Source organism: Pagrus major, chromosome 11 (assembly GCF_040436345.1).
Source record: "Pagrus major chromosome 11, Pma_NU_1.0".
Lineage (NCBI taxonomy): Eukaryota > Metazoa > Chordata > Actinopteri > Spariformes > Sparidae > Pagrus > Pagrus major.
In genome coordinates, this window is record NC_133225.1 from 23347995 (window position 1) to 23372350 (window position 24356).

General features: G+C 40.5%; 2 protein-coding genes across 4 annotated transcripts in view; both read left to right on the forward strand.

Moving 5' to 3' along the window:
- csnk1g2b (casein kinase 1, gamma 2b) overlaps window positions 1–12063 on the forward strand; it is a 35610-nt gene extending 23547 nt beyond the window's left edge. For 2 of the 3 annotated variants that reach the window (XM_073475970.1, XM_073475971.1), the window contains exons 4-11: window positions 2632–2780; window positions 3593–3827; window positions 4323–4408; window positions 6193–6277; window positions 6375–6523; window positions 6722–6805; window positions 9795–9901; window positions 10919–12063. In XM_073475970.1, the coding sequence (XP_073332071.1) occupies window positions 2632–2780; window positions 3593–3827; window positions 4323–4408; window positions 6193–6277; window positions 6375–6523; window positions 6722–6805; window positions 9795–9901; window positions 10919–10973 (950 nt within the window). In that variant the 3' untranslated portion in view covers window positions 10974–12063. The remainder of the gene's footprint in view (window positions 1–2631; window positions 2781–3592; window positions 3828–4322; window positions 4409–6192; window positions 6278–6374; window positions 6524–6721; window positions 6806–9794; window positions 9902–10918) is intronic. The other variant, XM_073475972.1, reaches the window with a different exon arrangement.
- A 2844-nt stretch (window positions 12064–14907) lies between these two features.
- On the forward strand, window positions 14908–22077 carry mfsd12b (major facilitator superfamily domain containing 12b). The gene is made up of 9 exons (XM_073475969.1): window positions 14908–15521; window positions 17315–17525; window positions 17708–17840; window positions 17930–18115; window positions 19171–19263; window positions 19374–19466; window positions 19585–19758; window positions 20571–20665; window positions 21028–22077. The coding sequence occupies exons 1-9, from the start codon at window positions 15248–15250 to the stop codon at window positions 21161–21163; spliced, it is 1395 nt and encodes a 464-aa protein (XP_073332070.1). The 5' UTR covers window positions 14908–15247; the 3' UTR covers window positions 21164–22077.
- The last annotated feature ends 2279 nt before the right edge of the window (window positions 22078–24356 follow it).

The window sequence follows — 24356 nt, forward strand, 5'->3', positions numbered from 1 at the left end:
CTGTCTTTCAAACGCGCACACTCGCACCCACACCAATATTGCTTTGCCTTCTTTATGTAATGCACCTATTGGAAACTGAATTGTGTTGTGGTATTTGTTTTGGCAATGCTGGTTTTTGGAGAGTATATTTCATTGCTACTTGCTATTTGCTGTTTTGTAACATTTCACAGAGAAACAGGTCCTCCTCAAAATTTTAATCTTTTTAATCTATATATATATATATATATATATATATATATATATATATATATATACATACATACATACATACATGCATACACAAACATACAATTTTAACATGATGTATAAAAGTAGCATGCAGTATTGAATTGTCACATTGCAGGGATGATGGCTAGATGATGAATCATTTCAGCATCTAGTATGACATTATGTCCAGTAGTCATAATGCCAAGGACGCAATGTATGAAAGCAAATTAGGTCACCTGTGCAACATAACAAACACTGCTGGATAAAGAATTACAACAACAATCTCATGACTAATTTTAAACACAGTCTAGTCCATCTGATAAATAACCTACTTGTTGGTAGTTTTGCTCACAATAAATGAAGAGAATGCTGCGTTGAGTCAGAGAAAATGCCCTAGTTTTTATGAAATCGGGCAAATCATTGCTTGACTGAACTCTTGTGAAGCTACAGAGACTAAAAACTGCAAATAATCTGTTAGAATGAATTATAAACTTGATAAAAACAAACTATTGCTGTCGTATTTTTTCACTGCAAGGGTTCAGCCCTATAGCATCTTGAGGGGATTGTTGTGCTTATGAGTTATGTTGCATTGGTAGCTCCAGGCTCAGTCTGTGCAACCCCAAGTGCTGATCACATTTCAGCCTTGTGAGAACATCTCCAGAGCACTGGGCCTAATGGAAGTCACTTCTCCTCCTCCTCCTCCTCTCTCAGTACACTCCACTCCATGATCTCAATCTTTAATACGCATTCCCTGTCCTGTCCTCTCTGGCCATCTCCTCTCTTCTCCAGCCCTCTCCTCTTCAGCCCTTAACTCTGACATTTCATTGTAGGGCAACATTGTCTTCAGCTGCCATGATGCAGCCTTCCCCGTTACTGTGTCGCCTGAGAGGGCCTGCCTGAGAAACAATAGGTTGGATTGTCTCAAATTGTCAAGACAGCGGGGGTCGGAGCACCACTGACATTGGCTTGTAGTGAAAGCCAGAGCATATCCCATAATGCTGGATACAGTTAGATGTACTTTTTATTTGACTCTATATGAAAGTTAGAATAACATTTGTTTGGCCTTTAGCTTTTCAAGAGACAAAGTTGTTGTCAGATCAGCGTGATGATTGGCAGCATGTTTCATCTTTCCTTTTTGAGGTACTTTCTGTTGCAGAGAAAATTCGAGTGTTAGTATTTTTGTTTTGTTGTTACGGCCGAGTTAGCGTCAACCATAACAATACACATCTGACATAGTCTCACCCCAAAAAAGTGCTCTGGGCTTTTTCCACCAGCCATCTCTAGAGTGGTGCTTACAGCTGCTCTCAGCACCAATCATCGCTCACACCCACCAACAGAAGATTATAATACACTGTGTGCTTTCCTCTTGTGATGACTGTGCTTTGAATGCCCTCTAGATTTGGGCCAAGCTTTGATGACTCAGCCTCCCAATGATCTCTTGTCACTGCCTCTGTCATGGGCATCATTAGCTGGAAAATCCTAGATGCTAAAGGGCAGACAGGTGTGTGTTTCTGTGTGAACACTGCATGTACATACATGCATGAGAGTATCTGGGTCAGTTTTAATTTTTGTATTAATACACAGACTATCTTGTTGCCCTGTTGGACTGATGTTAAGGGGTGATCTGGTAAATCTAGCTGTAAACTCCACCTCAGGTCAGGCATCAAAAATAGAGTTAGAGTTATAAAATACATCTGAAATTTCAGTGGGGAAGGACTGACAAAAACATCAGATAAATGAGTCTGTTTTTTTGTCTGCGTATCATTACTTATCTTTATTTCCAGTGAGCTGTTGCATGTTATTCTAGACTGTTTGGGAAATTTGATGCTGGTTCCTCCACAGGCCTCTGCAGTTCATTTTGTTGTGATAAAGCTGTTCAGTTAAGAAATTGGAATTTGCCCTCATGATTTTCAGATAATAGCATGCTTTCTTCCAAAATCAAAATTTTACCTTTAATCTTAATATGTGCCTGACTAAAACACTTCATACTGTTGTGTTTTGCCAGGCCCCAGTTCTCCTACTGTCAAAACAGTAAATGCATAGAGATAATACTGCCTGGTTGATCCATCTACATTCTTCCGAAGTCATACACGTCACCACAACATGGGTGTGGTGGTTTCTAGTAGCAAAGGCTATTTACAGTTGCCGTCACCATGCTGCTGACTGTCAGTGGAGTTTCTTTTTCCCTTTAATTCTACTTCATGGCAAAAGAATCCAGAGCCAAGCCAACAAACCTGTTGAGTGAAACAACCTGAAGTGTAGTTTTCATAGTGCTGCTGTAGTGTCAGTGAAGAGTCTCCTCCCACATTTAAGACATAAATGTGATTGTGTAAGATAAGATTGTATTGTGATGATTTCATTGATAAGCCAATATTTCACGAAAGTAAACTAATTTTATTTGTGTGTGTGTGTGTCTGTTCACAGAGGGAATCCCTCAGGTGTACTACTTTGGTCCTTGTGGGAAATACAACGCCATGGTGCTGGAACTGCTCGGGCCCAGTCTAGAGGATCTGTTTGACCTCTGTGACCGCACCTTCTCCCTCAAGACCGTCCTCATGATAGCCATACAGCTGGTAAGACCTGGAAGAGGAGAGCAGCACGCACATATTTATATTTATAGCTTATTTTGGTTGTGTCAAGCTTTACAGAAAATGTAGTGCAGCTTTGATTACACTTTTATAGTAGAGACATGAAACTGATAGGTCTGTGGGTTTTACCATGAAAAAACAATCCATTTTCATATCAGGGGCAAGAACAGTAACTTACGATAATGATTGTATCACTATATATCAATTCCGCGCCACTTGATACATTGCAAGACAATCCTCTAGCGCTACATCAGGATGTCTGTGTAACTGGAGAAGAACAAAATACCCCTCAAAAGACAAATAGTAAGAATTATATCTTTATTATTGCCAGTTTCACAGAAGTTGACTAGTTAAATGAAACAATGTGCATAAAAGTGAGTCAGTATCGATACAGTACCGATACTGGTACCAGGAATTCGGTACCGTTACCCAGTGGTAGTAAAAAAATCTCACTGTTTTAGCAAACTAAACAACATGTTGGTAAGGAAAGCATAAGGTATTAAACAGCCAGTAGCTGAGTTTTGGCTAATGCTCGTAAAAATGCTCAGATAAGGTCAACCAAGACAGTGGAAACAGCCCAGTTACCTCCAGCAACAACTTATACAACGAGCCATTTAATTAACACAACACGTTGAACTTCAAAATATTCTGAATGCTAGCTTAAAATAGTCATGTAAATCAACATTTAATACATGATGTGATCCTCACTCTTCTTGTCATCAGAATATTTTGTAAATATTTTGGTTGAGTGAGTCAAATTTCAGATTTTAATCTTGATCCATTTACTGCACTTGTAGATTACACGGATGGAGTACGTCCACACCAAGAGTCTGATATACAGAGATGTGAAACCAGAAAACTTCCTGGTTGGGCGGCCAGGAAGCAAGAGGCAGCACACCATCCACATCATTGACTTTGGTCTGGCCAAAGAGTACATAGACCCTGAGACCAAAAAACACATCCCCTACCGGGAGCACAAGAGTCTGACTGGGACGGCACGCTACATGAGCATTAACACACACCTGGGAAAGGGTAAGAAAGTCTCAGGAACACTGCTGTGGTTTGATTAGCCCTTTACAATTGCACAGGCAGGCTTTGCTCGCATTTACATTCAGTTTAAGGAGATGTCTTAACTGTATTGTATTCTAAGCAAACTTAAGCAAACCATGTGCCATGGAGACTCAACAGTCATTTTAAGTCCCACCAATCACCTCAGGAGGTGATTTCACTGATTAGTTCTTCCCCTCTACTCGTGCTAATCAGTGGGTGGAGTGTTTGGTTGAAATGAAAACCTGCAGACTGTTGGCTCTTCATGGCACAGGATTGATCCACCTGCCCCTGCTCTATGGCCTAATCATGGCCTTTTATACTGCACGTGGTTAATTATAACTCCTGGATAATTGAGCAGTCTTGCTGTGCTGTATTTCTACCACCCAGGGCCATGCAAAGTTAACCTTGCCAGCTGGATGTAAAAGGAATTTGTTTCTCACATGTAACCTAATTTTCATCTTATTCTGTCTATTCCAGAGCAAAGCAGAAGGGATGATTTGGAGGCACTGGGTCACATGTTCATGTACTTCCTCCGAGGTAGCCTCCCTTGGCAGGGCCTAAAGGTACTTTAGTGTATTATTTCATTATCCAATTTTATCATCCAGTTATTGCCACGGACTGATGTACAACGGACTCATGCAATCCTCTTGTTCAAAAATAGAACATTTATGTGATTTAGGCTATAAACATATATATGTAGATAAACATTAACACATATACACCCAGGAAGTAATTCTGTAAATCTATGTTGGGGGAAATGTAAACGACAGCAACAAGATGGGGAAGATAATATGGTCAGCATCCTCACATCAAAAGTTTGACATCAGGTAAACAAAGTCCATCAACCCAGACCATGCTTCAACACCAAGCACCAATGATACAAACACATTGTCCACCTCTGCTTGTCCTGCACTCTGTCAGCTCAGAACCTGGTCCACCCATCGAGTGGACTGGGATTTATGGTGGAGGCAGGTCTCTGTAAAGATGTGGGCACAACAATCTCAGATTTCCCATCGCTTTGCCAGCTGAGTCCCATTTTGTCCATTTCATTTCCCTGCGACTGGACATTAGCCAAGAGCAGCCTTAAATCCAAGATGGACTCTCCCTCTTCTCCCTGGGGCGGGGTTGGATGGTCCAAAGATGCCGTGGGCAGTGATCGTCTCAAAGCCCGCCGCTCGTAGTATAAAACTTGCACTTTCTTCTCCAATGCTGATTAATGTATTTCTGCCATAGACAATGTGTGTTTCAGCAACAAAGCAGAAAAAGGAAACAAAATTTGAAGGAGCTACCGGCCACTGCATCTGAATGCACCATCATTGCCATGATATAGTTCCTACCTTAGAGTCATGCTGCTTTTGTTAGAACAGCTGATGGCAGCAAACAGTGCAGCTGGTCCCAGCAATCACCCGAACCCACAGACTTGAGTTTTATACTCTTGAAAACCATCCTGAAAATACCCAAAGTACAAGAATAGAGAATAGTCATAGATGATATGCTACACAATGTTAACATTATTATTCTAGCAGAATTATGTCTCAACTACGTCAACCAAACAAAATCAAGAAGTGTCAGTGGCTATATGAAAACTAATTTGTCATCAATTTCCTCGTGCATTGGATCCATACGTTTGTTTTCATGACAGGATTCACCCCATTTGCTGACAGTCAAATAATTTCAGTCAGTGACTGACTGTGTCCCTCACTTACATTTACATATTATGTACTGCTACATTAACGGTCACCTGAACACACTTGCTTTGCATATATAAGCAGTTTTCTAAGAAAGAGATTTAAGTGTGTCAACAGGTGCCTGGAGGGCAGGTTATAGCTGCACGGAGTTGCTGTGCTTTTTTTTGCAGGCGTCAATATCAAAGGTGTACATAGAATAGATGAGAAGACAAGACGCCTCATCTGAACATTTGCTATGTGGGAGGAAGCTCGTGGTAGATGAATGTGAGGGATGTATAAATGTGGGGGATGTTGGGTGGCTCAGGCCAAAACAAGTTCTCACCAACACACAAAATGACAGGGATCAAAACACAATGAAGGAATATAGAGTCGGCTTTAAACATCATAATGTTACAGGTGCCCTTGTGACAGAGTGGTTTAGAATTGTTCTGAACGGGGGGGTTTCTACATCTAAAGTGTCATGGCAGACCAACACAACACAAGCTCTCAGTGCTGTGAATATCTGTGTAATGACTAAATAATTCAGAATGACTAACCAGAGGATTTGCATCTGTCTGTAACTCAAGTGCCCAATATATAACACATTTGAATATTACACTTATCCAATTTGCCTGCAGCTATGTCTTTACTCAAATGTATTTTCCCTGTCTCCCTTGTAGGCGGACACTTTGAAGGAGAGGTATCAGAAAATTGGGGACACCAAACGAGCGACACCCATTGAAGTGCTTTGTGAAAGCTTCCCTGGTCAGTAGAACTAAGCAGTTTCCTTTGTTTGCCGTGTTATTTGATTTCTTCCTCGTTCAGCCGGATGTGTAATTTAACGGTATGTATCTTGATACAGAAGAGATGGCCACCTACCTGCGCTATGTGAGGAGGCTGGACTTCTTTGAGAAGCCCGATTACGACTACTTGAGGAAGCTCTTCACTGATCTGTTCGACAGGAACGGCTATGTCTTTGACTATGAATATGACTGGGTCGGCAAATCACTTGTGAGTGCCCCCTCATCCTCCTCCTCTTTCTTTCCCTCTGAAATTCTTTGATTGGACCATCAAGCAGTTGTTATTAATCTTACTAAATCATAACCTGTTGGCTTTTGCAATCTAAATTTAACAGAGCTTTACTCCTCATTTTATTTTCTTTATATTATCTTCATTTTGACCGTGCTTGTTTCCTTGCGTTTCTTGCAGCCCACACCGATAGGCCCCATCCCCAGTGACACGCCCCTGCAGCCCAGCAGCAGAGACAAAGCACAACAGCAGACCAAAAACCAGGTGAGTTCATCAGTATTTCAACACAACAAACATACAAGTCACTCAGGTTCCTCTGCCAGGTTATTCTTGTTGTGTCAACCTGCGAACAACTTCCTGGAGAAAATGGCTGCCACTCAGCTCCACTTCTCCTTCACTTCCTCTTCCTAGCTACAGTCTGACTGCTGGGCAGCGACATCATATTTCCTCAGTCTTTGTCAGACAATAAGACTTTCACAAAATTGATGCCTTACTCGTAAAGAAAACGGACATGCACGATCGTGAGGCAGGCTCTCCTGCTCCAGCTGTGACACAAAGCACCGTTTGCAGTTTATTCTTCACACCTTGCCACTCTAAGCTCAGGTCATTACATGCATGAGTTGAAAATGCAAATTGCATTATTCATACCAGTAATGACAAGCTATATGCTTAGTGTGTGACAAAGTGTGGACTTTTTTTTTTTTTATCCCCTTTTATTGGCATGCTATCCGAGCCTTGTTTTGTTTGTTTGATTTAGCAGAGGGGTAATAATTGAAGAGTTTAAGTAGAGAACGTCCATAAAGTCCTGCTGATAGACATGGTACAAATCATGTTGTACTTGATGAGTCATTGTTTTCCCGTACAGCCATGCAGGCAGTGCATTAGATTTTATGACTGACTGATTGCAGTGGACTCTAGCCTCTTTTTACTGCTCTACATTTAACATGATTGGCTTGATAACAACACGCCACCCTTTGAAGCACGCAAAGCACCACCTACAGTGCCATGTACGATGCCCATTACTGTAGGAACCTGTAACATCCTAGTTTAAACGGTCAGCTACAATAGAAGAAAGCATGTACTATCCATCTTTGTTGTTACAGGCTTTAGATTTTTTTAATTTTTAATATTGCAAATGAAGGAAAAAACACCCTATACTCTAAATTTGAGCCTCCAGTGGAAGTTGAATTATTGCTAGTGCCCAGATACCTGTTAACGTAGAAGACTGTCTGGGCTGTATTGAGTATGAGGTGCTAGTTGAGGTGATCAAGGCTGTTTTCTTTTACTCTTGCATGACTTTGTTAGTGTGTTGATCTGTGCTTCGCATACATTTTTGCTTCCCTCTACTCCTATTAACATAGTTTTTCTTAACAAGCCTGCTTCTGCTTGGGAGATGTCTTCTATAATTTTTTGTTTTGTTTCTTTTTTTTTTTGTTTTCATTCACTCCCCCTCCTCCTTGTCCCCCCTCTACCCTCATCCCCCCCTCCCACCACATTGCCTCACCCTCACCCCACAACCTCCTCCCTCCCTCCCCTCCGCCTCCTCCTTCTCACCACTTCACTACCACCTGCCTCAACCCTTTTTGCTCTTTGCTCAAGTCACCTGAGCCCAAAGGAAGTGAGTCTCAGCCCACTCCAGTGACCAATAAGGAGACTCTGGGGTCGCACCTCACAGCTGAGCGGCTGGGGGGCTCTGTTCAGGTACTACTGCTGCTGCTGCTGCCCTGTTAGCTAATGCATGAAGCTACATATTTTTGTATGTGTCTGACCCACCCCCCCACACACAAACACACACTGACTCCGCACTGCCTGCCTGCCTGTCTGTCTGTCAGGAGCTCCGTCTTGACTCTCTGTGTGTTTGCATTATGTTTGAATCCCCGTGTGCCAGTGCTTTGCCTGTTCTGTTTACTCTTGCTGCTTCATTCGCCTCATCTGCTGTAGGCTGCCCACAGAAGGGCCATGCAAAGATGACATCCAACAGCAACTGTCATGCAAACCTCATGAAATAATATTATACTGATAGATGGTCCAAAAGCAGTGCAGTAGATTTTTTTTCTTCAGTTTCCTCCAGTTTAGAAAAATACAGTAGAGCAATTAAAACATCAATCAAATGTTTTTGCTGTTTTCAACATGTCAAAACGCCAACTGTATATCCTTAGTAATCAGTCCTCTGTGGTAAATGTGGCACACATATGCCACCTTGTGCTGGCTGATAGAACTGCATCTTTTAAAGGATAGATTCACATTTTTCAACTCTGTCTTAAATCAGGATTCACATTCTTATATAAATACTGCTGTTGTTTTGCTGTTATAACTATTCCTGCTCTATACATAATAATAATAATCTGAAACTTCAGCAGTCCAAGTTAGTTAAATTACATGTGTGTCTTCCAAAGTGTTTTTAGTATGAAATTCCACTGCTCTCATGTTGAGCTACAGTTGAGGAATAGTTTCATTACGGGGGAATTTTGAACAAAAACATATTTTCATTTGAACTATTCACCTGATATGTTTAAAGGGGCACTATGTAGTTTTGAAGCAGAAATTCAAAATCAGAATTTTAATATGTACACTAGTAATGAGGTAATAATACAAACTCAGAATTATTTATTTTTTCCATAAGTGAATAAACAAGCTGTTCTCAGAGGAAAATAAGGTCCCAGAACACTGTTTGAAGCTAGAAAGGTGGCAGGGTCCGCCACATATAAACAAAGTAAAACAGTATGAAACTGTGTTGTCCCTTAAGGTCAGTTTGTTTATTCAGTTCATTCAGTCATGACAACGAAGAGTTTATTTAGTTTGTTGAGGCATAAAATTCAGTCAATGAAGATCTTTCTCTACTGATTTAAAATGTTTTCCTCAAAACTACATAGTGCCCCTTTAAGTCAATGTGCTCAAACCTCGTTTTAGCTGTAGATGAACTTTGAAAACATATATTTGCACAGATCGAGGCCTCTGGATTTTTAGTGCTTTAGAAAAGGACCTCTAAATTAATAGTATGAAGAGAAGGGTTTGTTTTCCTTATTGGCATCTGACTTCTGTTTTAAGACAGACATGAAAAAATACAAACCTATTCTTTTTTTAAGGGGCAATCCAGGTTACATGCTGAGCGCCTCTCTTAATCTGAGAGGGCAGAAAAATATGAATAATCAAGGTTACATATTTTTATGTGAATGTTCATCTCCACCCTGCAGTCAGTGGCTCCATATGTATGCGTTTGTGAGCAGTCTGGTGTCCTTTTGTACTCGTGCAGGTGATGAGCTCAACGAATGGCGAGCTGAACACTGATGATCCCACAGCCGGACACTCCAACGCTCCCATCACCGCTCCCACTGAGGTTGAAGTGGCTGACGAAACCAAGTACGAAACAACTGCTCAGATGAGTAGAAGACAGTGCTGCTAGCAGTAGGGTTGGGGTTAATAGCATTTTGCTGAGTCCAAATATTAATTATGAGCACCGTTTCAGAAATAATCTCCATCTCCATCTTTTCCATCATTGTATTATCAATGTCTGTTTGTGTCTTTCTAAATATAACGTTGAACAACGTAACATCCATTCTGTCGGTGTACAAACTTCAATACTCCGAGTTCAGATTTGCCAGTGATGCTACAAACACTGACAAACAAAAGTCTGAATATCATTCTGAAGGAGTTTTTCAAAGCTCTGTTTTCAGTGACCTTAAATGCAGTTTGTGTGTACTCAAGGCCAAAATATATAGAAAAGGCTTTGTTTTAAGAAATACCCATATACGCGTGGACAGTGCCTAAATCGTGGAAACCAATTTTCTTCTGTACATGACATTTGAAGTGGCTCTTTAAAACAATTGATAACAATCTACATGTATTAATCACTTTTTTATTGGCCACATGTGAGCGGATTGTAACGTGATATGAAAAATGAGACCTTCTCCGTCTCTTCCCCATATGATTGGTCAGAGAGTAAGACAGGAAGCCAGAAAACTTGACTAAATGTAATGTGTGTAAAGCTTTTAACACATTACGTCGTCTGTGAATATTTCTGTCTGACTCAAGATTTTCATCAGCAGTGATGGTTCTTTAACAATAAAGACAACAACTCCCATGATCCAACGCTACTTCACAACATCATCAAACTACGTCTTCTTTTTTTTCTTCAGTCTTTCTTAGAGAGACACCCGGGGACAGAAATGACAGACTGAATTTAAGTATCAGCTTACTGGAGAAAGCTGATGAATAAAGACAGATAAAGAAGCAAAGTTTGATCAGAGCCAAAAATTCACCAAACGATTGAAACCCAACCCTGACAAAGTAGCATGTTGAGCTCTGTATTGATTTACCAGTATCTGTGTCATGAATGTACTTTTTCCTAAATGTGAGTGTCTCTTTGTTTTCCTGCAGGTGCTGTTGTTTCTTCAAAAGGAGAAAGAGGAAAGCCCTCCAGAGGCACAAGTGAACGAAGAGAACGGAGAGAACTTGAAACATTGTGGTCACTGTCAAGTTTTAAATGGAAGCAACTACACAGACCCCCACCCCTGTCCCCCCCTCTCTCCAGCTTCCCCATCACCTCTTTATCCCCCTCACCTCATTTCCCCTGTCACTCTGTACCTCCCCCCTCGCGCTCTCTCTTTCTCGTTCTCAGTGCTCCCCGGCTACTGGCGAGTTAAAGGAATGTTGCAGTCCTACTGACTCCACAACAGACTCTTGATTCCTTTATCGACGAAAAATAAACGTACCTGCATTACAACGGGGGGCTTGAGAAAAAGTAAAAAAGCTGTAACAATGAAACTCGAATACCGTGGCGTGAATATGAAAAAATACTGTTTGAAACAGTTGATGTATTTAGCATCCATACAGAACGCTTATTGTTTCAACAGTTCTGTTGATGAGGGGGATCCATTCGAGTGAAAGAAATCTGCTCATTTAGGAAATTGTTTTGTTTTTTTTCTTTCTTCCTTTGGTGTGTGTTTTGGGATCAAGGTAAAGAGGAAAAGGTGAACTATGCTGATGTTTAATCTGAGAGACACAGGAAGCATTTCATCTATAAAACAGAAATTTGGAGGATTTTTATGTTTTTTTTTTTTTTCTTCTTTTCTTTTGTAATTGAATCCTCAGTTTTTGAAGTCAAATCCCTGCATTGAAAACTTATTTTTATGTTGTAGTGTTCTGGAGTTCAATTCTTTTCCTCACTCTGGCTTTCTTTTCGTCTGTCAACGTGGACTTTGTAGCACAGTCACTGGCCTCAGGTACTGTGGAAGATTGAGAGAAGCAGATATTAAGCTCTATTATTATTGCACTTTTGGAAAAAAAAAACAACAATTACAGTGGAAAACTTTAGGTTTGAAATTAACAATTAAGAATACATCTTAATAAAGACTGATCTAGGAAGAGTCCTTCACTACGCTTATATCTGAGTTATGGCCGAAAAATGTTGTCGATTTACATGAAAAAAAAAGATATGTCTTTCGATTTTTATTTCTTACATCAAAATAATTTACCAGGAAATCATAGTTTGTGCCTTTCTAAGTAAAATGTTTAAAGCTCAAGTGAGTGTCCCGCAATGACATTTTATCCAATCTGTCCCAAATGCTTACTGGATTACTATGTGTGTCTGTGTGTGTATATTTGTGTGTGTGCTTACAAATCTGGAGGTTTTTCTAAGTGAATGTGTTTTTGACTGTGTGCACATTCTTTCACTTACAAGCAGTATACATCCCTTCATCCTCTGCTGTGACAATCAACACATCTGTTCAGTGTTTGGAAAGAGATCAGGACTGTGTGTGTGTGTGTACGTGTGTGTACGTGTGTGTGTGTGTACGTGTGTGTGTGTGTGTGTGTGTGTACGTACGTGTGTGTGTGTGTGTGTGTGTGTGTGTGTGTGTACGTGTGCATGGTGCCAGCTCAAAGAGATCTAACAGACAGCAGTCCAAATCTGCTTGAACCATTGTTTCATTTTGTCAGGAGGTCACAGACAGACAGACAGACAGACAGCTCACTGAGGTTTACTTGTTTCTAAGGTACATCATGTCTCTGACAGTAATGGGCTGCTGTAAAGAAAGGAACCTTCACAAAGCCAAAGCTCACTGGATTGGAAAAAAACAAACATTTGCCCTTTCTTTGAGTACCTTGCTGCTGCTAACATCTTTAGTTTAATTTCAGGATGCAACCCATGATTATTTTCATTGTTGATTAAAATGCTTAGTATTTTCTCGATTAACCGATTAATCATTTGGACTATAAATCATCAGAAAACTGATAAATGGCCAATATATTGTCCGAGGGCTGGGTGATATGACCTTAAAGGTATATTGTGACGCATGATAAATCTTGATATTTTAAAATCTCCTCAAAAGCACTTCATAAATGCTAGGACTGGGTGACAAAAGGAGACCTATTATGTTTTTTTTCCCTTTCCTTTGGTGTATTATATGGGTTCTTGTGCATAAAAAAGGTCGGTCCACACCAACGAAAGCTGCTCTCTCCCACAGAAAACACTCCTCCTGAAACGCCTCGTCAGTGGTCCGCCTTTAATTCTGTGACTTCTTGACATCACATTACGTCACCATGTCACACATTTGTTATTTATGCCTAGCAGCTAGTTCGCCATCTAAGAATTAATTCAGCAACAACTGCTCTGTTGTTGTTTGTGGTGCTCGCTCAGGCATATATGTGCTGACCAATCAGAGGAGACTTGGTATTTGGGAGGAGGGGCCTTAAAGAGACAGGAGCTAAAATAGAGTATTTCATTCGGAGGGGGAGTACAGTGCTGCAGTACTGGGAAAACTCGAGTGTTTTTGAGCATTAAAGCATATAAACTAGTAACAGAAAATACAATTATGAATCTGAAAATTAGCATAATATGTCTCCTTTAACAAAGACATTTTAGATAATCATCAGTAATGAGGATATAATGACTAAGTGGGTAAAGACAAATAGAACAGTCTGGTCAGTTTAGGAAATTACACACTTTTACTGTAATTCAGCCTTTAAACCAGGAAAGACGACACTTATTCCATATCAAGATACAAAGATATCCAAAATGTAGGAGGATATACAGTCTCAAATCACGATAACGATATGATATTGATATATTGCCCAGCCCTGTATTATCCTAGCCATACAGTGATGTCATTAAATGTCTCGTTTTGTCAGACTTACTGTCCCAAACTTCAAATATAAAATGTATTATCATGCAACACCAAGAAAAGCTGTGAATACTCACCTTTGGAAAAACCTGGTACCATCAGACGTTTGGTGCTTTAAGACCAGCTTCCGTGATTAATCGATTATCAGAATTTTTGTTTTTTCTAGGTTGATTGATTACTCAACCAATCAGTGCAGCTCTAGCTTCATGTACCTCTGGGAACATTTTGTTTTTGTGTGTTTTCTTTTTGTGTCCAGGCCAAAATAAGATGCATGTCTGGCTTGGCACTCAGGATTTTTCAAGTCTCCCCTGAAATTTCTGACGTTTTATGGCTTTGAGTTAATTAAAGGAGTTGCGGGCTTCTCCAGAGATAGATTTAAAGAAGAATAGTCAAAATCGAAGCAGGCCGAGCCAAGATATCCTGATGGGTCAGATTCCACATACACTGGATCCTACATTTCCCATAATGCAGCTGGATACTGTCTTTTCTTGCCTTCCAAATGCCCAATTTGTAACACAGGCTCTTGGTTAAAAGTTTCATCAACATCTCAAGCCCAAACTGAGATAACCTTGATGACATCACTATGTAATCATGAGGGCTATGTTATTTTATATTTCTGTTAAATTCAGTGCAGTGTCCCTTTAACTCACTCATCATTATGATTCATTTAAGTTTAATTTTAGATTTACGGTTGCACAAGATTGACTGAGCTTTACTGGCCAGTCACAAGATGACTGACCTTTACTGTGTCACGACACGGTAAAGGGAAGTTTAGGTTGTTTTCCGCTTGAAGTTTGTTAAAGGAAATATTGCAAATGTATGAATCCAAACTTATCAATTGAGAACAAATGCTCAACATCAGAGACTTTGGAAGTAATCTGACAAAACTGCACCGACAAGAACACAAAATACATGAAGTCAAGACATTTTGCTTGCATATAATCTGGTTATTTTTTTAATTTCTTTTTTTTTTTTTTTTTTTTTTTTACAAAACTGTTTATTTCATCTTCTCAAGTGTCTCCAAGTGTGATTGATTTTAAGTTATGATGAAGAGATGAATTTGTGTTTACGAGCATGATTTAGAGGACGTTCTGGGTAGGGTTCTGTGCTTGAATCACTGGCCATGTGAATTACTGAAAGAGGAAGTATTTGTAACCCACGAGTTTTTTCGTCTTGGTTATTCCTCAAATTTAGACTACATGTACATTGCAGAGGTATTTAAACAAATCTCCAGATGTTCCCTGGCTGTCACACGGTGCACCAGCGCGCCTTTACGCGGGAAGTCGTCGGTGTGTCCAAAAAAAAAAAAATCTTTTGTTGGCATTTGATTATTCTTCTGAAAGCTAAACCGGTTCAGCTGACCAGCGTGGTGACCCGACTTGGCATAATCCACAACATTGCGTTTATTATTTGATTCATTATTGAAGGAGGGATTTTCTTTTTTGGAGATGTCCAGACCAAGGTTGAACTGTGTCTTTGCTCAACGTCTGTTAGTGTAACTATTTGCATAATGTATTTGTAAATATGACAACGACAGATCTCTAATTGTGAATAAAAACAGTTTTATCACAGGAGTCAATCAATCATGGAGCAGTTTGTGCCTGCTGATCGGTCTCTGTCAGTCTGCAGGCGGCTTTGTTACGCAGCGGGACATTTTCTCAACGACCTGTGCGCCTCTATGTGGTTCACTTATCTGCTGGTCTACCTGCACTCCGTGCTCGGCTTCGAGAGCACCTATGCAGGTGTGCTGCTGCTCATTGGTCAAATAGCGGACGGATTGAGTACGCCGCTGGTTGGATATGAATCCGATAAAACACCTGGCACCTCCTGTGGCAAGAGAAAAACCTGGCATCTACTAGGTAAGTACTGTGAGGAAGCTCATTTCTGCCAGTTTTTTAAAAAAAAATATATATATATATGAAAAGTTGGCCTTGATTAAAAAAAAAAAAAAAGGTGATCCATAATTGACTATATTAGACAGTCAATTATCAGATTAAAATAAGGGGGCAAAATTATGCGATAAAAGGTCGCAGTTAGTTAAAAAGTCTAAATTGTGAAGTAAAAAGTCAAAATTATGAGATAAAAAGTTTGAAATTGTTTGATAAAAAGTCATACTTTTGAGATAGAAGGTTAAATTTTTTAGTTAAAGGGCACAATTGGATACAAATTTGAAATTGTGACAAAAAGTCGAACTTATGAGATAAATGTTGACTTTTTATCTAATTATTATGACTTTTGCATCATAATATCTACTTTTTATCCCGTAACTAGCCTATGACTTACCATAAAAATATGTTTTCATTAAGCTGTGTCATCTAAATAATCTTTAACTGGCACAAATTGCCTTCCGTGTGTGTGTGCGCGCGCGTGCACGTATGTGCGTGTGCTACTAATAAAGAAAATGAATATTGAGAATACATAATGTGTTATAATTTTTTAATTCTTGATGTCTCCTTTCAAAGCATATGATTGGATTGTTATCATCACATTAACTTGCCACATGTAGAATTAATACAACAAACTAATAGGGGGGAGCATGTCAACAGAATAACAGCTAACAGCTGAATACTGTAGGTGCCAGTAGTTAATTAGCTCAGTTAGTTGTGCAGCTAGCTGTCCATACTGGGATTTTGAAGCACTGGGGAAGTGTTGGTGTTCTTAAGACAGTATCAGGAAAACACATAGTTGAAGAAACCTTGATAAGCGAGAATTAATATAAGAAATCAGTTTGACCTTTGGACAGGCAGAGATCAGCACCCGTGTGAGTAAAGCTTGATTCATGCTTCAATATTGAACCGGTGCTGTAACTACACCATAGCCTGATGTGCACCTCCCCAGAAATGTAACAGCACGTTATAGCGTCATGGAATGCAACGACTGTGATTGGTCCGCTCGGAAGCATTGCATTTTTCAGCTCCTCCTCCGGTGCTTAGCGGAGCTTCTAATAACAGGGAGTGTGACCTGCAGTTTCCCCAGTAAACACACTGCACTCTTCAGTTGCTGCAGTCCCTTCTGGCTGGCCAGCTGCTCTTCTTGGAATAAACTTCTCCCTCGTAGCCGCTCTTGACTGCCGGAGTGTCTCTGAGCGAGAGAGAGAGCAGACAGAGGCTGGATGTCCAATGGCACATTGCCCCTCAGCGAGCAGCCCACTGGCAAATGCCTACTTGCCAAAACTGAGTCGTTCTAGCTTGGTGTGAATGCAGGGCCGGCCCACCCTGCAGTCCCTCTGCCTGTCCGTTCTGCAAAGGGGAAAGTTCAGCTGTCAGACTGCTCACCGCCCCCAGCAATGCAGACACACCAGGGCACATGTATAAATGCTCATACAGCTTTGGCCACTTCTCATGGTTCTGTCTTATCTCTAATTGGTGCAATTTGCAACTGCCCCTGGTCTCCCCTACTTTTGAATGCTGATAATAAAGAGGTTTTGTTTGATTGTAAGTGTCTGTACAGGAGTGTTTTAGTGACTTATTATGGAAACAGACCACCATTAATTGTACTGACTGGAAACATTATGACAGTACTTATTTTGTTTATCTGGTCCTTTTGTAAACAGAGTATAAAATGCTCAAAAAACTACTTACCTCAGCAGTAATAGTCGGCTTATTAATATTCCAGAAAGTTTAAAGGATTTTTTTGTTTCTCTGCTTTCCAGGAACTGTGTGCGTTCTTGTATCTTTCCCCTTCATCTTCAACCCCTGCCTGGCCTGTAACGACAACGCTCCCCAGTGGGCTCAGCTTGTTTACTTTTCTCCCTTCATCATCATCTTCCAGTTCGGCTGGGCAGCCACTCAGATCTCACACCTGTCCCTCATCCCAGAGCTGGTGTCCTGTGACAGCGACAGGGTGGAGCTCACTGCGTACAGGTGAGGTGACAGATTCCCAGTGATGAGAAAAGAGAAATAACTCTCTGTGGTTTCATAGTGTTGTCCAGAGAGGCTCAATCCTGTGAGCCATACATTTGTGAATACTGAAGCATGAACAAGATGCCTCCGTGTCTTCTAATTCTTACTGTTTGATTGTGTTAATTACATTCCTCCCTCTGTAGGTATGCCTTCACTGTGGTGGCCAATATCACAGTGTACACTGTGGCCTGGCTGCTCTTTCACTTCCAGGCTCAGCACGCTATGGACCCCTCCATCACAGGCAACCTGGGCCCGGTGGACATCCCTCTGTTCAGGGTAAGAGGAGGGATGCCAGACAAATTTATACACTCCTGCAAAATCACTGTTTTTTTTTCACCCTGATCTCTCTCTCTCTCTGTCTGTAGACACTGGCTCTCATCATGCTGGGAACTGGAGCTTTATTCTCCTTCATATTCCATGTCGGCACAAAAGAGGATACGTCAGCCTCAGAGAGAGACAATGAACTAATCAGATCTTCCCCCTCACAGGAAGATTTGTCTCGTCCTGTGTTTCAGTGGAAACACTGGCTGAAGGAGCCATCCTTCTACCAGGTGAGTCCTAAATCTGTGCTGGGTAACTCTCTGATGAGTCAGAAGGTTTCTCCTCCTTTCTCTCACATTGTAACTCTGGACATAACCTTTTTTGTTTTATACATTTGAATGTACTTTTCCTGTCATTCCTTGCAACCATTTGCCTCCCTTCATGTCTGTATTGTGTGAAAATCCATTGCTGCATGGTAGAATCACAAGGATTGGTCAATTAATCCATAAATTGGTTGAAAGAAAATTAATCTATTAATCGTTTTTCAGGCAATGATGTTTAACATTTCCTGGTTCCAGCTTTTTAAACTTCAGGATTTGCTCCTTTTCTTGATTTCTTGTCATTTAATTTCTTGTCTTGATAGTAAATAAAGAATGTTTTGGACTGTATGTTGGATTAAAATTTTAATATAATAATTTTCTGCTATTTTATAGACTAAACAATGAATCTAATAATTGTGACAATATTCAGAAGATGAATCGATGGTAAAAGTAATTGTTAGTTGCAGACATGGTGGAGGGTAGACACTTGTTTGGGTTGGGTATGAAGTCAAAATTGTCAAAATTACATTAAATTATGAGGTACTGCAGGATTTTCCAAATTAGTCTGCATTTAAACTGTATTACCAACAATTATAATAATGAAACATTAGCAAAACTAACACAAACTTGATGTGACTGTGATTAGGGCTGGGTGTTTGATTACTGACCAAAATGTCTTCATAGCATCAACTGCTTGGTTTCAAGAAAAAACAGATGCAGTCTTGCTTATTAAATGGTTTCTCAATTCTCAATTATAAACTTTATTGACATTGGTGTCAAAAACTTTCAAACAATACCCAGCCCTAACTTTAATGTCTTACACAACTCAAAATGAGTGGATGTACATGGCTGCCTGGAGCACTAGGAAAAAATATCCAAAAATCTAAAACTGTGTAGCATTAATTCAAAATGGTCAACAACAACGTCATGTATACACTGTTTTATCACTAGATTTGTTTTATAAACCGGCAAAAACACTGAATTGTCCCTTTAAATCTTATTTTCTTTATTTGTTTTTGTGTCAGATGGCTTTCCTGTACATGTGCACCAGACTAATAGTCAACTTATCTCAGACCTACATCTCAGTTTACCTCACCAACTCACTGATGTTACCAAAGGTAAGCCCACACTGTGTGTGAACTCATACAGTGACTTGTAAAACTCATTATGTTGCCTCTGTTGGTGAAATGTCTTATCTTGCTATTTACATCCTAATTTCCCTCCTCAGAACTTCATTGCCATCATTCCTCTGGTGATGTATGTCAGCGGCTTTGTTTGCTCCATGGCCATGAAACCAGTCAGCAAGCTCATAGGAATCAGTGTGAGTCTCTCCCTCATCAGATATTGGCAGCAACAGTCCCTTGTATTATTAATTCATGTCTTTTGCATGATTAATAAGAAAAGTTCTACGGTAATGAAATGTATTTGTCCGTTGTCAGATTACCTATTTGATTGGCCTGCTGTTGGTGTTTGGTTTTGCCGCCTGGGTGTTTTTGGACAGCAACATGGGAGGCAAGAGCATCTATGGAGCAGCTGTGCTGCTGGGAGCCGGTTCAGCTATAATCCTGGTCATGTCTCTGTCCATGACAGCCTCACTCATCGGGGAGCAGACGGTAGGTGGAGGAATAAACCTACAACAGTTTACAGCTTTGTAGGAGAGTTGTTGCATTTAAGAATTAAAAGGTGGAGGCTGGTCATTTTCTATATTTTTCTTGTTATCAACAATCCCATTGACAGTGCTCAGCTGTTTTAAGACTTCTGAGCTATTTTTAAAAAAAATTAAATAAAAAATGAAACTACTGTATATATATGTTTTGTTTTTCTAAATTACAGAGGAAAATAAGGTCCCCAGAACACTGTCTGAAGCTAGAAAGGTGGCAGGGTCTGCCAAATATAAACAAAATAAACAGTATGAAATTGTGTTGTCCTTTAAGGTCAGTTTGTTTATTCAGTTTATTCAGTCATGAAAAGAGAGTTTGTTTATTTAGTTTGTTTTGGCTTAAAATTCAGTCAATGCAGCAGCCTTTTTGTTTTAAATGTCACATCAGAATCAGCTGTCCAGTCACAGGAGAGTTGACTGAAGATCTACAGTATGATAAATGGTTTAATGTGGGTTTTAATACTGGGATGTTGTTCTTGTTAGAAGATGTTTTGGGAACTCTCTCAGCTGTGAAATCAAAGGGGAGGGTTTGTAGTGATGTGCCTTTTATCACAGCATTTTACTGCTGTCACATCTCTCCTCATGTCCGGCTTTCTTTTCTCACGCTGTCTGAAAAGATATGAATGAAAATCCTGACAGAGAGCTTATTGTGTGTCTTATTCGCAGCTGCAAAGAATCATGTTGGTGATAGATCGGATAGATTTCAGTCCTTTGTGCTTTGCTACACTGACTGTAATAATCTGTGACGTCTGTCTTGTTTGGCAGCAATCTGGAGCCTTTGTTTATGGATCGATGAGCTTCACAGACAAAGTGGCCAATGGGGCGGGGGTCATCCTCATCCAAAGCACCTGGCCGTGCAGGTGAGTCTCAATGTGACTGAAGCTTTTCACTGAAGCATTAAAAGGCAAGTGTAGAAGAAGTGGTTAAAAAAGACGAATGTCCCAAAAAACAGAGAAGTGAAATCAGGGTGTTTCCTGGTTAATCTGAGTCACAAAAACAAGAGTATGCTCAACAATATGAACAGTATCTGCTATTTTTTAACATGCGTAGGTCATAGTTCACAACCTTTTAGGCTTCCCCTTAAAATGACTGAGTAGTGGATTTTTCTTGGAAGATGTGAAAAGATTCATGTGTAATCAAAGAGCACAACGTTACTGCTTTTTTGTTTTTGTCACAGTCTAACAAAGTCTGTTCCCCTTTTCTCTTCATTCCTCTTCAACAGCACAGAGGCCTGCTGCCCAGCCTGTGTGTGGTTCTATCGTGACGTCATAGTGACAGTAACCGGGGGTGTCGCCGCGGCTGCTGCACTTTGCTTGCTGACAATTCTAATCAGGCCAATCAGGATACGGAATATTTAGGGTTTCAAATCTATTGGTGGTCATCGTGTCACACCTGTGCACATGCACCGAAAACAACCACAGGATTGTTAGAGACAGGTGTGTTTTGGATTTCTGTCTAAATTTAGCTTTTTTCTGTTGACATCCACAGTTTGTATATAACTGGATACAGAGCACACTCAAGGATCACGCCTTACTCAATAAATCTTTTAAATTATATGGACATAATTTGCTAAATATTTTGCCTTTCTTGTTGGACAAGAGAATTGGTGCAGAGGATGAAGCCATGCTGCCATCTAGTGTATGCATTGGTTACTACATTGCTTTCCTGATGCAGATTCTTTCATGCTTTCCAGATGTTTCTGCATTCTGTGATTTTCACTCATCATTGCTCAATTTAAAAGAAAAATGATCAGTTTTTAAGTCCGGATGACCTAGTGAAATATGTAAACTTGTGCATGGTATATACAGTAAAGTCTATGATGACCTGCAGTCGTGGTCAGAAGTTTACATACAGTTGTAAAGAGCATGTATATCATGGCAGTCTTGAGTTCCAATGATTTCTACAGCGCTCATACTTCTGTGATGGAATGAGTGGAACACAAACTACTTTGTGATTATAGAAAGATGTGTGAATCAAATTTGCTTTGTAGCATGGCCTCAACTTCTTCTGAGTGATTCTGACTGATAACAGCTGGTGACTTGATACACCGTTAGACTCAGCCACAAACACGACACAATAGGAAAGTCCAAGGAACTCAGCCATGACTGTGTCACTGGGGGGTCAATAAGAGGATATTGCACTATTCTTTTGCAGAAAATTCAGTCAACCTGGTCTGTCAGAGGTTCATGAGAGTCGAATACAATTCCCAGTCACATTAAACAACTAAACACTCTTTTAGTAAACAATTAAAACATTGAATGATTGATACATATACATGTCAGCGTTAAACTTTATTGTACTATGTGTGTGTTCTCTTTTTTTGCAATGTCATTCTGTAAGTACTGTATATACACTGATCAGCCACAACATTAAAACCACTGACAGGTGACGTGAATAACATTGATCATCTCATCACAATGCGATGTTCTGCTGGGAAAGCTTGGGTGCTGGCATTCATGTGAATGCCACTTGACATGCACCACCCATCCAAACACTGTTGTGGACCAAGTACACCCCCTCATCACAACAACACTACCCGATGGCAGTGGCCCCCCAGCAGGACAATGTGCCCTGACACACCGCAAACACTGCTCAGGAACAGCTCAAGGAACACAATAAAGGGCCTGAGGTGTTGACCGGGCCTCCAAATTCCCCAGATCCCAATCTGATTGAGCATCTGTAAGACGTACTGGAGCAGGTCTGATCCATGGAGGCCCCACCCCCCAACATACAGGACCCAGAGGATCCACTATAAAACGCCCTGGTGCCAGACACCACAAGGGGAACCTTCACAATATTAGGCAGGTGGTCATAATGTTATGCCTGATCGGTGTATGTCACCACTGATTTTACTGTTCATAACAACTGTTCTCCAATCTTTAACCTGCACACCCTGTGTTATTTTGCTTTTCTGCCCTGTTTTGCTTTGTTATGCTTTTCAGCCTTTTAAACACCTTGGTGGCCAGTAGACTACAGATGAAAAATAGCCTTTTGGCTAATTTGAACATTTTTAATCATGTATTACCATGTGTTTTATCAGCGCCGCCCCTCCCTACACGCAGAACACGCGCTGTGCGTAGGGCCCCACGATCCATGGGGGGCCCCATTTTGCGCAAGGGGACACATTCTCTGCAAATGCGCAAAGGATGCGCATCGCTGCCGTGAGGCGCGCGTAGAGCACCAAGTCAGCCCGAGGCAGGAGAGAAAAAAAAAAAAAGAGTAATCTGACACCGCACACGTTGGCGCAATGATTGACAGCACGCAGCATCTGACCAATCAGCGGTCAGATGCGCCGACAGGCAGTTGGATGCAGGTGGAGAGATGGCCTCCAAACGGCAATATGAATCGGGAGAAAGCAAAAGAAAGACAAAGTCAAAACAAGAGGAGGAACACCCCAGCTGCTAGCCTGCTAATCATGAGACAGAAGAGAGGATAATTCTGGACTGGAGATTAAATTTTCCAGCGGCCCTGATTATCATTTATTGAATGTCTTGTTAACTGCATATACATTCACCTCTGTTGAAAAAGGAGTGGTTAATTGACCAGTTGGTGGTCGTATGTTGGCTCAGGTTTATAGCCTATCAATCTATGCTATCAATAGAAGTTTTGGGCTATTTTTATGGAGGTAAAATGTCGCCATCTCTTGGTGAATTTAAGATAATCCTTTATTTGACCCACAATGGAGAAATTTAAAGCGTTGCAGCAGCAAACAGCAGTATAGGAATATAGAACCTAAGTACAAAATGTAAAAATAAGTATATAAAAATATTTAAATATAGAGGTATCAAATAGCGGCAATAGCTCAGTCCGTAGGGACTTGGCTTGGGGGCTCAGATGTGGCCGGTTCAAGTCCCGCTCGGACAAAAAAAAAAAAAAAAAGTATGATGTGAACTAGTAATGGAGAATACTAGTTCACATCCTGGGCATTGCCGAGGTACCCTTGAGCAAGGCACCGACCCCTAACAATGCTCATTGGGCGCCGCCTTGTGGGATTAAAATAGTATAATCAAATCATAATGAATATAATTATTATTTGCATTAATTTTAATCTTTGTGAGGCTAGTGTTTACATTAATTTCATTGTGTAATTTACCATTAAGACCAAAACAAATCTTAATAATCTGCTTGTATGATGGATTTCTTGTCATAACAGGGTCAATGCTTAAGTTTGTTACTAAGGGTGACACGGAGCCAGCGCCCAGTACGTCACAAGGGCCATCAAGCACCATGTCTACTGAAGCAGCCTGCATCTGTAAAAGGCTTGTTCCATTGTTGAAAGAGGCTGTTCATTTGATTTGTTCCTACTAATAAAGGTTGTAAACCTAAATGGCCTTTCATGATACAGTCATTTTGTAAGGGGGGGGGGGGGGGGGGGGGGGGCCAAATTCTGCTTAGGGCCCCAATTTGGCCAGGGGCGGCCCTGTGTTTTATGAATAATCAATTTACACTTTTTTACTTTTGAATATCAGCTTCTAAATCATTTTGATGGTACAGTGTCTTATAACAGGGTGAATGGTGTCTCTGTCTCAGCCACTCTGCCCCCTATCACTT

Coding starts and splice junctions, on each gene's coding strand:
- mfsd12b (XM_073475969.1), top strand. CDS start 15,248: ATGGAGCAGTTTGTGCCTGCTGATCGGTCTCTGTCAGTCTGCAGGCGG. Junction 17,841..17,929: donor TGGACATCCCTCTGTTCAGG/GTAAGAGGAGGG, acceptor CTCTGTCTGTAG/ACACTGGCTCTCATCATGCT. Junction 19,264..19,373: donor ACTCACTGATGTTACCAAAG/GTAAGCCCACAC, acceptor TTCCCTCCTCAG/AACTTCATTGCCATCATTCC.